Raw genomic sequence first — 13,841 nt, forward strand, 5'->3', positions numbered from 1 at the left:
GGGCTGAAAAGCACAGGATCAGTAACCCGGCAAAGTGAGACAGTCTCTACGCATGGAGTGATTCACGAGAGGTAATTGGAGAGTTGAAGTGGGGTCTAATTTTGGTTGAAGGGAATTGGAATTAACTAGCTCATCAATGATTACTGGGATAGCAACTCGATTGAGCTGCTCAATTCGATATTTCAACTGACCAATATGTGAGAAATCGAATATTGGAACATCCCGACCACAACCGAACCTCGAGCTTCTCTAGATTTTCAGCTTTACACTCTTTCCAAGACGTAGCTTTATTTCACCCATTTCGTGGTGTGATTGTTCCCAGTGAGTTTTACTTGCATTGGCTCCACCTCATTGACCGATCGGAAACTTCAGCACAAAAGTCCACACCTTCAACTCAGTAGGTTTCGGTGGCGCACGGCTGAATACAATTGAGTGGAGAATTTCTACATCTTGGTTTATTCCCTAATCACTTTCTTCCCCGTTCCATTCCATTGAGTCACTGACTACCCATGATACGATCACCTCACACTCTTGAAACCATAATAACAGTAGACAGCTCTAGCCGTGAAGAAAGCTCAGATACATATAATGAGCTATAGCTTAAATGGTAACACCAAGTCAATGGGCTACAATTGACGTCGGAGAAGTAGAGATATTCCTTTGCTAAAATCCAAGCAGAATGGCATCTATTTCGTTCAGACAGATTAATTTCAAAGAACAGACTCAGAATTTTATGAAAATTAAGTCATTTGACGAACACAGCTTCACGAGAAATCACACGTCAAGGCATCCTAGTGCACATGCTTCGTTGAACACCTGTGGTATCTGAAGCACATATCCAACCAGACAGTTATATTTATTCAGAGATCAAATAACTCATGCACTTCACAACTAGAACAGATAGAAGAAATTGTCAAAGAGAACAACACCGGATGTCGGAGATACAAAAATCCTCAAGAAGATGCCTTCGTAAGACAAGTGGATACCACCTGATAAGAAAACCAAAGAGCATCAATACGTCATTGAAGGAAAGAAGAACCTGATCCATCATACTAACGATGTCACTCAATTCTCCCAAGAAAAAAAGAAAAAGAAGACCCAGATCAGATCACTCAGGAAGCAGGGCTCCATATCTCAACCATCACCATACTGCGAACCACTGCAACTCCCCCAAAGCACCCACCAGCCCCAACTCAGCAAATCACCAAAAAACCAAATAACCAAATCAACAAACCAAAACTCAAATCCTCAATCCAAAAAACTTCTCATCGTCAAGATAAGAACCATCGCATGTGTCGGCAGAGTCACAGGGTGTCGGCCGTCAGCCACAGCAAATAAGAAACTAGTGCCAGGCAGATGCAAGAAAACGCAGAGCCACGTACTCCCACCGGCAACGGCGACATCCCACAAAGCCTCGCCAATCGTCCCCTCAAACCATTGTTCTATTTTTGCAAATCATTCACTGCTGGAGCACCTGGGGTGGTTGAACTTTCAAAGTTTGGTGATTTTTCAAAACTACACTGCTCCAACCACCTTAATAAACCACACTGGACGATCATTCCAAAAAGTTTACCCGTCTTAACCGAAGTGCCTTGAACGCAGTGTCTTGGCTGAGGGGGACATTCTCAACCTGCACTGTTATCAGCACCCCAGATTTCGTGAACCTCAGATCACGAAAACAACATCAGGCTCTTTCAGCCAAAATTCCACAGAAATGCGCCCAGCGCCCAAACACTCCAAACTGACCGCCGACGGGCTCGGCGTGACCATCCTGGTGCCTCCAGAAAACACACAAAAGGGCAGTGTTACGCTTCCAAGTACACCTCTCAGAGGCCCGACCACGAAAAGCTCCATGGGCAGGCTCCCCAGAACGGAGGAGTTTGGCTCTTCCTTGGAGCGGATCCGCCTGCTTAACAAAATCGGCCTTAGGTCGCCGATGTTGAATCGCCACAGACCTAGTGGGTTGGAGCCTTATGCGTCATACTACGAGGAGAGTGTCCACACCCACCGAACGGTCAGAACCATGGCCCTGAGGATTTTTTCCATTGTGAATACCCCGTTGTCCAGCTTCAAAAGATACTACGATGACTTCACCACCATCGACTGGGCCAAGGCATTCACCCTGATGAACATGTTCAACTACGGAGTCCATCATGGCATCTCGTTCAAGCAGGGGGAGCCTTCGGACCCGGAAAATGGCGACGACGAAAGCGCCGTGTACCAGTCGCCACTCTCATTGGTCCACCGGACGTACCTCCTTTTGGGAAAGTGGGTGTTGATCACCATTATCGCCTTCCTCTTCGCCGTCATTGCCTTCTTTATTGACAAGTTCGAGGTGCTTCTCGTGGGCTTCAAGCACGGCTTCTGCAAGACCAACTGGTTTGCCTCTCAGGTGTCGTGCTGCTCTATCCCTAGGGAAAGTGTCTTTTCGGACATATCCCTGGAATGCTCAGATTGGGTATCGTGGTCGTCTCTCCTTGAAGGCAACCCCTTTGATGCATACCTTCGCCTTGACTTTGCCATCTACGTGATGCTCACCCTAGCATTGGCCCTTTTGGCCGGAGTCATTACGCTTACAACGAAGATCCCCTCCCGCTTCCCATACCCCAGAAATGAAAGTCCCATGACAGAGTCAGTTCTGCTAGACCCAGCAGACAGAAACGAGAAGGCTCCCCAAGTAATCTACTCCGGAGCAGGCTCTGGTGTCCCTGAAGTGAAAACCATTCTTTCTGGCTTTGTCATTCGACGCTTTTTGGGATCGTACACTCTTTTCGCTAAAACAATTGCACTTATTTTTGCTATAGCATCAGGCATGGCTCTCGGTAAAGAGGGCCCTTACGTTCATTTGGCGACATGCGTTGGCAACATTTTCACCAGATTGTTTCCCTACATCAACGGGAACGACTTACTCAAAAAGCAGGTTCTTTCCGCCGCTGCATCCTCTGGAGTGGCTCTTGCATTTGGCTCACCCCTAGGAGGAGTTTTGTTCATTTTGGAGGAAATCAACCATTATTTACCCTCCCACCAACTTTTCCTCATCTTCATTTGTGCCATGACATCCACATTGTTCCTCAAGTTCTTGAATCCATATGGCACAAACAAGACCGTTTTGTTCGAGCTTAACTATGAGAGTGACTGGAGAGCAACAGAGCTCACGTTCTTTGTTATCATCGGTATTGCCGGTGGTATTTTTGGTGCATTGTTTGTCAGATTCACCAAATGGTGGCCCAAGACATTCCGTCAACTCAAGTTCATCAAGGGCCACCCCATGGTGGATATCTTCTGCGTTGCTTTGGCAACCGGTGTCATTACCTTCTGGAACCCATACACAAAGCAAGCATCTTCGGAGTTGGTTTTGGACCTCGCTACTTCTTGTAGCGCCCACGAATTGGATACCACATTGTGTCCGACTAACAAAGATCAGTTTGTCTCTGAACTATGGCGATTGATCATTGCATTTGTCATCAAAATATTCCTTACATTTATTACTTTTGGCTTGAAGGTTCCATGTGGTATCTACGTCCCATCCATGGTGGTGGGAGCCTTATTTGGCCGTATATTTGGCATGTCTATTCAACTTGCAAACAAGAGGTTCTCAATTGACGAGGAGCTCAACATTGAGGTAATGAACTATGTTTGTGCAGAGAACTCAGGTGAATGCGTGGATTTGGGCATTTATTCCATGATCAGCGCAGGCGCTTTCATGGCAGGTGTAACCAGGATGAACATCACCTTGGTGACGATTCTTTTCGAACTCACTAGTTCATACACTTATGTTTTGCCTATTGCCATTGCTATTGCCGTTGCCAACTGGGTAGGCGGTCTCATCGAGGAGAACTCGTTGTACGAAGCGCTTCTTATTGCAAATGACTATCCATTCTTGTCTCCAGAGTCCGAAGCCATCGATCCATTTGCATCTGCGGGTGAATTGTTGCCAGATGGTGATTTCTGCAAGAAGGAAGAAATATCGGAAGTGGACGATGAAGAAGGCGGGTCTAAAAATCAAAGTGCCTCAGGTTCTTCAGATGAGCCATCCGATATTTCCCAATTGAGCTCATTCGGTCTAGACGAAAAGCTTCACATTGACGTTTCAGAAACACCCTATGTATCGACTAGGGTTCTTTGGTCTAAGCTCACGTTGTTGACGAAAAAGTGTCTTCTTGACGGCTGTATTCCACTTATCAGGGATGGAAATTGTGTTGGTACTGTCTTCTTCTCGGAGCTCGAGTTCTGTCTTGATAGGGTCAGCGAGTTCTCACACGAGTTTGATATCACCGAGGAAGTGTACTGCAAAGTTTTCAGAACTAGCGACTACAAAGATTCAGCCTGGAAGCCGTACCAGTACCACAATGAGAAGGTATTGGTTGCAGCTTTGGACAACAAGAGAAGCAATTCGTACAGGGACGTGCCAACAGAGGACTACTTCAACTACCGCAGCAACGAGGAATATGTGAACTTCGAGAATGAAAGAAGGATGTATGAGGCGCACCTCACATCTCTTACAAACTTCATCCGATACGTCAACACAGACCCTATTTTCATCAACTACAATGCGAGCTTGACATTGGCGCACCTTATATTTGACCGAATCGGAACACGCATTGTGGTGTTACAGAAGGACGGAAAATATTATGGAGTGCTTCACAAAAAAGCCTTGGTGGATTTCTGCCGCAGACCGCACAAGCACTAAATATAGCCCTAGGAGCCGTATATATGTTTCCAGATTGTCAGAGATGCTGTGTCTCGGATGCTCGCTTACGTGCATGATGTTTCAATTTGGCTGCAAAAAAGTCCGTGCGCGACTCCTGAAACAGACCCTCTCGGGCAAATACTATAAAATCCAGGGATTTGCCCTCAATTTTTGGTTCCGATTATTCTCAAAATGTATACCTATTCCAAGTACGGTAGCCGTTTGCCTACCTCAAAAGTTTATGCTCCGCCTTCACTGATTAACAAGCCTCCTAAAGAAAAGAAGAAGGAGAAACCCAGACTGGAGCCTAAAAGGGTCAATGCCCCCTTGCCTGAAGGAGCGTGTCCGAAGAAAAAGCCGTTTGTCAATGATTATCAAAATGATTACGTTCATTCCAGACAACCCTCTACTCAGTACGTGAGAAATGTCGACTGTCCTACGGAAGGGTATCCCAAGTTGAAGAAGTTGAAGGAATTGAAACAGCAGCAGGTTGACAAGCATGCCATCAAACCCTATGGCGTACGTATTGACTCGAGACAAATCGTGCCAATGTTGAACAGCTGGGTCCGCGACCATGCGTTTCAATTCGACGTTATCATGATCGGGGCTTTGGTTGAGAATCAGTTCTTGTTGCCGCTTTTAGAACTGTTGCCATTGTACAAGCTCTGTGCCAAACCGGGCTTTCTTTTCATTTGGACCAACACTGCCAACATCAAGCAGTTGTCGTTCCTTCTCAACAGCGAGAAATGGAACAAAAAGTTCAGAAGGTCCGAGGAGCTTGTGTTTGTGCCTGTTGACGAAGACAGCCCATACTTCCCGGGACGCGTCAACGATGGCTTCTACCACGGAGAATTTCTCGGCAAGAAACCCAATGGGAACGGAGAGTCGTTGTTCAAGAGAACTCAATGGCATTGCTGGATGTGTATCACAGGCACCGTGCGGAGATCCACCGACGCCGAGTTGATCCACTGCAATATCGACACGGACTTGCAAATGTCGCCCAAGGGCAGTCCCGGCATCGCGTACAATAATGCTGTCCCGGAGGCTATCTACAAAGTGGCGGAGAACTTCTCCAATTCAAATAGGCGGTTGCACATTGTGCCATGTCGCACGGGCTACAAGGTTCCGGTGAGGATGAGAAGAGGATGGGTGGTTGTGCTGCCGGACGTGCTTGTCGACAATTTTAACCCAGAGGAGTATGAGCAACAGATCAAGGCCAAGCTGACGGTCAAGCAAAAAACCATCAATACGGGAGGCGTACGCCAAGTACAACAATACTTGGTGCCGCAGACCCGGGAGATTGAGGGTTTGAGGCCCAAAAGTCCTTCGTGAGGTGCAGACTGCTGGAGAGTTAGTTATATGTTCGGAATCGATGGGTCAGATATAAAGTTGGATTAGGAAAAGTTATCAGCATAGATGCACTCTGAGTGAGCTGAGTTAGGTTATCATCACAACATCGAGGATCGACATACCGTTCATTTTGAAGAAAAATGTGACATCACTAAAGACTAGTATGTATCTGGCACCTCTAGCTTTTTTTTCACTCAGTCTCACTCATCGCAGGCCAAAATCGGGTAACGGCGCGGGTCTGGCCTCGGAAAAAATAGGACAAACTCGGAAGCCCCGCGCCCTTGGCTTCGGAACGTTACGGTGGCAGTCAAAGTCTGACTCCGAACCGGTGTGCCGGTTAATTACCCACTGCAAATGACTTCTCCAGCAATTGACCAATCAAACGGTGCCGGAGCGTGCTTAGATACAGGAAAGTTTCAGCCCACGCTGTCAGCGATGACGCTTCCCCGTTCCAGGTAAATCGGCCCCTCCGCTCGGTCCCAGTGATGCACCGACAATAAGGGCCAAGGTGAAGCGCGGGACTTTTGCGCTGTGTGCAGGACGAGGTGGGGAAGTGCACCACCCTAGGGAGAGCCACCCCTCATGGACCGAAGGTGGCGTGGAGCAGCAGGAGAGTCAAAAAATGCTATCTGTCAAAGCCCGGAGTCAGACGTCACCGGCTCGGACTATCAAAAGTAACCAGTAAAGCCTTTTTGATAAGGTGGGGCGTGGATGTTCCGCGTCAGGTCCTGCCAAATCGGGGCACAATTCCTTCTGCGTCTGTGGCTCTCCCAGCTCGCATTCGCCGAGGCTACTATTGGATGTGCATCACTTTTCCCCAGACAAAGAATTTGTATCCCGGAGATAGTAGTATATAACCACGCGGATTCCCCACCAGAATTTGTGCCTTTTCCCACAAACCCACAGCATTTACCTTAGCAACATGGCGAAGATCGAAGTGAAGAACCCCATCGTTGAGATGGATGGAGACGAGATGACCAGAATCATCTGGCAATTCATCAAGGACAAGCTTATTCATCCTTACTTGGACGTGGACTTGAAGTACTACGACTTGGGCATTTTGTACAGAGACGAGACCGAAGACAAGGTCACCACGGACGCTGCCGAGGCCATCTTGAAGTACGGCGTGGGTGTCAAGTGTGCCACCATCACCCCAGACGAGGCCAGAGTGAAGGAGTTCAACTTAAAGAAGATGTGGTTGTCCCCCAACGGTACCTTGAGAAACATTTTGGGCGGTACCGTCTTCAGAGAGCCCATTGTCATTGACAACATCCCCCGTGTGGTGCCTACTTGGGAGAAGCCCATCATCATTGGCAGACACGCGTTTGGCGACCAGTACAAGGCCACCGACCTTGTTTTCTCCAAGCCCGGTACGTTCTCCGTTGTTTTCAAGCCAGACGACGGCTCCGCTGAGGAAGTGAAGCAGGTCTTCCACTACGATGCTCCAGGTGTCGGCATGGCCATGTACAACACCGACAAGTCCATCACGGACTTTGCCGAGCTGAGCTTCAAGCTTGCCTTGGACAGAAAGTTGAACTTGTTCTCGTCCACCAAGAACACCATCTTGAAGAAGTACGACGGCCGTTTCAAGGACATCTTTGAGGGCTTGTACGAGTCCAAGTACAAGAAGGACTTTGACGCTGCCGGCATCTGGTACGAGCACCGTTTGATCGACGACATGGTGGCCCAGATGTTGAAGTCCAAGGGTGGCTACATCATTGCCATGAAGAACTACGATGGTGACGTCCAGTCCGACATTGTCGCCCAGGGCTTTGGCTCCTTGGGTCTCATGTCCTCTGTTCTCATGACCCCAGACGGAAAGGCCTTCGAGTCCGAGGCCGCCCACGGCACTGTCACCAGACACTTTAGACAGCATCAGCAGGGTAAGGAGACCTCCACCAACTCCATTGCCTCCATCTACGCATGGACCAGAGGTATCATCCAGAGAGGTAAGTTGGACAACACCCCAGATGTGGTGACTTTTGGCGAGAACCTTGAAAAGGCCGTCATTGACACTGTCGCCATTGACAACATCATGACCAAGGACTTGGCCTTGACCCAGGGCAAGACCGACCGTCTGTCTTACGTGACCACCGAGGAGTTCATTGACGCCGTCAAGGTGCGTTTGGACGAGAACTTGGCCCAGGCCTTGGCTAAGTAAGCGGGATTTAATTATTTTATATAGTAAGGAATTGCACGATAAAGCGTTGTAGGAAATGGCTGCAAAAAAATATGCGGCGTGCTTATCGCACGGTGTGCAGTGTAGATATGCAGCGCATGGGGTAATAAGTACTTCATAGACATCCTTACTACAACTTCTTCTTTACATGTACTAAAGCAAATGTATTTCAATTACTTTGATGGTGAGGACGCCGCCCTAGAGTTGTCAGGTGTTTGTGAATTATGGTATCCGAGTGACCCCTCCACAAAGGAGTATGAGAAATATAGGGTTTTACCCCCATTTCAGTTGGAACTCAAAGCGGACATAATATGGTGGTCAGTCAAGCTCAAGACCAGCGTTTTGCCTGAACTCGGTCAAACAAAAGCCCGGTATATTTGGGAATACTTAAAGGATCCCGAATCTGGTGAAAAGACACTTGAAGGTATTCCCGTCGAGAGAGCTAACATAATCAAAAGGCACGCAGACAAGTTCATTGCCTTGGTTTGCAACCCCAGATTTGTCTCTCCTTCTCTTCACTTAGGGAAATCAATTGATGACTTGAAATCATTCAGAGAGTGGTTTGTCAATTCAGCGACGAAACTCGATGCAATTGATTTGCTTACAGCGATACAAAGGTGGAAAACACAGTATGAATACTGTAGAGATCTGGAGGGGTTTATCAATTCAGATCTTTTTACACAGTTCTACACCTCCCATCGTTTCGACCATAATATCCATATGCTTATCGATAGACTCGACCTTTTGAGCGACTCTTATCAAAGGTATGCGGTAGATTGCCTACTCCAATGGCTTGATGTGTCCGTCTACGATGTTTTGGACAATTGTCTTAATTGGGAGAATGTAGAAGGAAATGTGGGTGACTACATGGTTGGCGGTCCTTTGCTGCTGGTGGACCCCACCATCGGGTATGAACCTGGCATCTTCTATTATTATGAAGGGTTAATGAAAGGTCGGAACAATTCAAGAAAACTGAGTTACTTTGACGAGAAACAAGATCTAACCATGAAGGTTCTGGTGGTCTCTCGAGAGTTGTTTTTAAAAAACCCATACACATACGAGTTGGAAAAACAAGTCCTTACATTTCCATTTCGGTTGTTTTTAAAAGCTGATATCATCTGGTGGACACTCCAGCTCAAGTCAATTGTATGGTCATTGTTCGATGGCTACACTGCGGACTATATCTGGGAATACTTGAAGGATCCCGATTTTGGTGAAAAGAAACTTGAAGATCTACCTGGTAAAGACGTCGAGATGATGAAGTATAATGCAGATAGATTTTTCTGTACACTTTGTTGTCAAGACTTTGTGGGACCGAAACTACTTCCAGAAGAGCCAATTGGTGGCTTGAAGCTGTTCAGAGAGTGGTTCGTCAATTCGGCTACGAAACTTGGCGCCTCTGATTTGCTGTTAGCAATGAGGAATTGGAGAAGTCAGTATGTTTATTGCAGAGACCCAAACCCCTACATAGAACCAGCTGATCTTTCGGCATTTTATGCCTCACATCAATTCCACCCCAATGTTCAAATGCTTATCGATAGACTCGAGCTCTGGAGCGACCGTGATCGAAGGAATGCGATAGATAACCTATTTCTGTCGCTTGGGGTGTCTACCTATGATGTTTTCGATAACTGTGTCAACGGCATTACCAAAGCGACGATTGTCAGCAATTATATGGGGCGTGATTCCATTGATGATGGCTATATCAACAAGTATAAAGGGAGGAAAAGACGTCAGTTCGCCAAAACGTTTGATTTCAGGGGTAAACGGTTTGGAAAGGTAAAATGCGGCAGCAGAGGCAGAGGTACTACTAATGAGACAAGTATGGATAAGTGGAAATTAATGTGGGAAAGAAATCGAGTTAATTGAAAACAAAGCCTAAGGCGTTATGACAGGAATGGAATTTATGAAAAATTAATATGATGGACATGAATAAGATGTAGAAACAAATTCCCTATCAAGAAGTAAGAATGTGAGTAAAAACTTCAATTGTGGCTTTATGTTCCAATTCGAGCTAGAAAGTATTATCGTGTTGGACCGTATCAGCTACCTCGGCTTGAGAGATCTTCAAGTACGCCATAAGCCTTTCTAAAGGGTCGGTTACAGGAAGGAATTAACTAAGCAGACTCAATCACATAATTTAAACGTTAAAGTATGAAATCAGAAAAATAGAGTCTTATATAAAGAGTACTAGGTTAGACAGCTTACAGGGTGCACCGCAAAAGTACTGCAAGAACACCATACAGAGCATGTAGCTCCTGCACATATTGCACATATTATCACGTGCCACATCACGTGGACAAACATTACAACTCCATCACGAAAAGTCAACTAACACAACTCCAACACCAATGAACGTCGGATCGATCCTAAACGAGTCCCAGCCGGACAAATCACGCGACGACGAATCGCAGACTCCAGAAAACAAACCCATCGCTTCCCCGCACCAAAGACATTCCATCAACAACTTGTTGAATGACCCAGCTCCAGCAGCCATAGAGCACAAGGATTCCGATAGCTCCTTTACCGAGACGCCCCGTCCTTACAGAAGCTCAATTGCCAGTCTCACAAACGACAAGGATGTGGATTTTGCCACGGGTCAAGAGACGACGAATGCCAGCAGAACCAGCGTGGAGGAAACCGAAAACGTCATTTCTCCAAGGACTGAAGTGAAGAAGGAGTTAGCACCCCAGCTGGAAGAGCCAGTGGACGACGAAGCCAAAAATGGCGAGAAACCTGAAACAAAAACGGAAGAAAAGTACGTTCCTCCAAAGAAGAAGTCCTCTGTGGTGGACCAGAAGGAAATGGCTACGCTAAATAAACTAAGGACAAGCTCCAAAAACCGAAAACCGCGCCGGTACGCTGAACCCCCAATTTGGGCACAAGAATGGATTCCTCCCTCGCAGAAATGGGAAGGTCATGTTCAAAAGCAGCATCCTGCTGGACCAGTGGAAAACGGCAGCAGTATGGCAGTCTCCGACAAGCACGTTTTCAACCAGGGTCAAATGACCTCTTTGGATTTGGAATGTTCTGTCACTGGAGTGATACCGCCTCTGTCTGTGGTGAGAACCATTGCTGAGTGGATATACGCAAACTTTGTGGAGATACCCTTGGACAACAGACAATTCCTAGAGCTTGAATTGAAGTTCGGCACAATCATCGATAAGGCTACGGGCAGACGTTTGGATCTCGGCGTCTCTACGGAATGTATCTACACCAAACTGTCGAATATCCGCTTTGAGATGGGCGTTCACGAGGTGGGCTGGAAGGAAATGACAGCCTACTTGGATGAATTGGAGAAAGCTTTCCAAGAAGAAAAACGCAAAACTGGAACCAAGGGCCGCAAGTTTTCCACGTTGGACCTGGACGTGACGGACCAGTTCTTCCAAATCACAGAGCGTAACGAACAACCCAAGAAGGTGAGAATCAGTAAGGACAATGCCTTGACGCCGCCTCGTTACCAGGCCATCGAGAAGAAGAGAGTCTCAGACTTGTACATTCACAACCCCATGTCCATGTACGATCTCCGATTCCTGATGCTGTTTGAATTTCCTGTTCCTGAAAACAGTGTGGAGCCAATCCTCAAGAAGAACAAGCCCTCGCTCACGCGAATGAAGAAAAGAAACACCTATAACCACGCGCCCACAGTGACGCGTTTCGACTTCACCAAGGTCAGTGTGCCCAAGGCGCTGAAGAACAAACTGGGCAAGTCGGTCATGGAGAATGATACCTCCCACGAGGTCGAGATGGAGATGGATCCAGTGGAGATTTTCCGCGGTTTCGACAAGATCAGGGACGGTTCCGATACAATCAGATTCGAAGAGCTTGTTGAAATCTTTCTCAACAATGCCAGAATTTTGAACAACAGGGTGACGAAATTGGCATCCAAGTAATTCTCAATGGCTGCAAACGCCTGAGCCCAAGATAGCTTTTCCTGCATGGCACCGCAGCGCGCTCCTGCTGTCAACGAAATCTACATCTACTGGCTTGATATAGCACTATTTATTCATGTCGTGGGCGTTCGTAACGGTTTCCACGATTTTCACCACATTGGCCATTCTATATGGTCTTGTGATTCTATTCAGCCATCAGCCACGTTCAGCACATCCTGAAGAGCTGTTGTACGCCACGAATGACAAAGAAGGCAGTGTGCACCATTTGCCCAACAGAATTACCTCAATGAAGGAGGCAACAGGAGACGAGAAAGTTCTCTTGAGTGTGATTGTACCATGCTATAACGAGACTGCTCGTCTCGGCAAAATGCTCGAGGAGGCTGTGCTGTACTTGCAAGAAGAGCACCCTGACCAGTATGAAATCATCATTGTCGACGATGGTTCCAAGGACGGTACCGCCGAATACGCCTTGGAGGTTGCTAATACGTTAAAGCTTGCTCCTCATGTGTTGAAGGTTGTCAAATTGACCAAGAACAGAGGTAAGGGAGGTGCCGTTAGGCACGGACTCTTGCATGGTTCAGGAAAGTACATGCTCTTTGCTGATGCAGACGGTGCTACGAAGTTTAGCGATGTTCAAAAGCTTCTTGCCCACTTTGATGGCAAGGACGAAAAGCCAGCGGTTGCGATCGGACTGCGTGCCCACATGGTCAACACGGATGCTGTTGTCAAGCGGTCATTCATCCGCAACTTCTTGATGTATGGCCTCCACACCTTGGTTTTCATCTTCGGTATTCGCAAGATCCAGGACACGCAATGCGGTTTCAAGATGTTCAACAGGGCCGCTGTGCAAGAGATCTTCCCACACATGCACACGGAGCGTTGGATCTTTGACGTCGAGGTGCTCCTTCTAGCGGAGCTCCAGCAGATCCCCATCGCCGAGATTGCCGTCAACTGGCAGGAGGTGGACGGGTCCAAGGTGGACTTGGCCAAGGATTCGATTCAGATGGCCATCGACCTTGTGGTGACCAGAATGGCCTACTTGCTTGGTGTGTACGAGCTCGACGAGTGCGGACACCAATGGGCCGTGAATCACTAAAAACGTTGCATCAACCTTTGCATAGCTCTGTAACATAGTTCGGTATCGCCCAGTGGTGAATTGTAGGCGTAGTACTCTGTGGTACTAGTGACCCAGTAGACTGATGAATGAACACCGTCATTCACAAGTTCGTGATTACAACTTCAGTTTTGTGGGTACTAAGAGCAAGGGACACATCCATAACCATTATACAATAGCGCAGTATATGAATGCTAATTACCACCTCGCTACACATAAGCTCTACTTCAAAGCACATCAAGGTGGCTGAGTTTGCAGCCATTCCGAAATCTCAATGATTTCCGTTTTCGGCCTTTGTCACCTCTTATAAGCAAATTCCATTTTATTTCAATTATTTTTTCAAACTAACGTAAATGGTCAAAAAAACTGCTCCCGTTAGAATCCACATTTAGAGCCTGCCGCATGGGCCGATCGGCGCAGCCTAAATGATGCATTATCTTTCGCAGCCACTCCACCACACCACAATGGCCTGTTTTACACATAACAAATTTCCAAAGGCAAATCGAGACTAGCGTGTTTCAGAAGCAAAACGCAAAAAAATCAATTATCCCTTTTTCCCCCAACTTTCCCCGAAATCCACCTCCCGGAACCCTGCACTATTCTTAGAGGCTCGGC

The 13,841-nt window shown here is 47.2% G+C and overlaps 6 protein-coding genes across 6 annotated transcripts; all 6 read left to right on the forward strand.

The window, feature by feature from the left end:
* Positions 1-1,714: 1,714 nt before the first annotated feature.
* GEF2 (Gef2p) lies at positions 1,715-4,690 on the forward strand (the record flags this gene model as incomplete). Its single annotated transcript, XM_024857538.1, has 1 exon — positions 1,715-4,690. One exon carries the CDS (start codon positions 1,715-1,717, stop codon positions 4,688-4,690), a length of 2,976 nt encoding a protein of 991 aa, XP_024714037.1.
* Positions 4,691-4,882: 192 nt separating this feature from the next.
* On the forward strand, positions 4,883-6,022 carry KAR4 (Kar4p; the record flags this gene model as incomplete). The annotated part of the gene is made up of 1 exon (XM_024857539.1): positions 4,883-6,022. One exon carries the CDS (start codon positions 4,883-4,885, stop codon positions 6,020-6,022), a length of 1,140 nt encoding a protein of 379 aa, XP_024714038.1.
* A 940-nt stretch (positions 6,023-6,962) lies between these two features.
* Positions 6,963-8,201, forward strand: IDP2 (isocitrate dehydrogenase (NADP(+)); the record flags this gene model as incomplete). Its single annotated transcript, XM_024857540.1, has 1 exon — positions 6,963-8,201. One exon carries the CDS (start codon positions 6,963-6,965, stop codon positions 8,199-8,201), a length of 1,239 nt encoding a protein of 412 aa, XP_024714039.1.
* A 180-nt stretch (positions 8,202-8,381) lies between these two features.
* Positions 8,382-10,311, forward strand: C7M61_002158 (uncharacterized protein; the record flags this gene model as incomplete). The annotated part of the gene is made up of 2 exons (XM_024857541.1): positions 8,382-9,931; positions 10,182-10,311. 2 exons carry the CDS (start codon positions 8,382-8,384, stop codon positions 10,309-10,311), a joined length of 1,680 nt encoding a protein of 559 aa, XP_024714040.1.
* Positions 10,312-10,570: 259 nt separating this feature from the next.
* Positions 10,571-12,112, forward strand: CET1 (polynucleotide 5'-phosphatase; the record flags this gene model as incomplete). Its single annotated transcript, XM_024857542.1, has 1 exon — positions 10,571-12,112. The coding sequence occupies one exon, from the start codon at positions 10,571-10,573 to the stop codon at positions 12,110-12,112; it is 1,542 nt and encodes a 513-aa protein (XP_024714041.1).
* A 115-nt stretch (positions 12,113-12,227) lies between these two features.
* Positions 12,228-13,208, forward strand: ALG5 (dolichyl-phosphate beta-glucosyltransferase; the record flags this gene model as incomplete). The annotated part of the gene is made up of 1 exon (XM_024857543.1): positions 12,228-13,208. The coding sequence occupies one exon, from the start codon at positions 12,228-12,230 to the stop codon at positions 13,206-13,208; it is 981 nt and encodes a 326-aa protein (XP_024714042.1).
* Between the last annotated feature and the right edge of the window lie 633 nt (positions 13,209-13,841).

The sequence above is a fragment of the Candidozyma pseudohaemuli genome (assembly GCF_003013735.1).
Source record: "Candidozyma pseudohaemuli strain B12108 chromosome Unknown scaffold00004, whole genome shotgun sequence".
NCBI classification, from domain to species: Eukaryota; Fungi; Ascomycota; class Pichiomycetes; order Serinales; family Metschnikowiaceae; genus Candidozyma; species Candidozyma pseudohaemuli.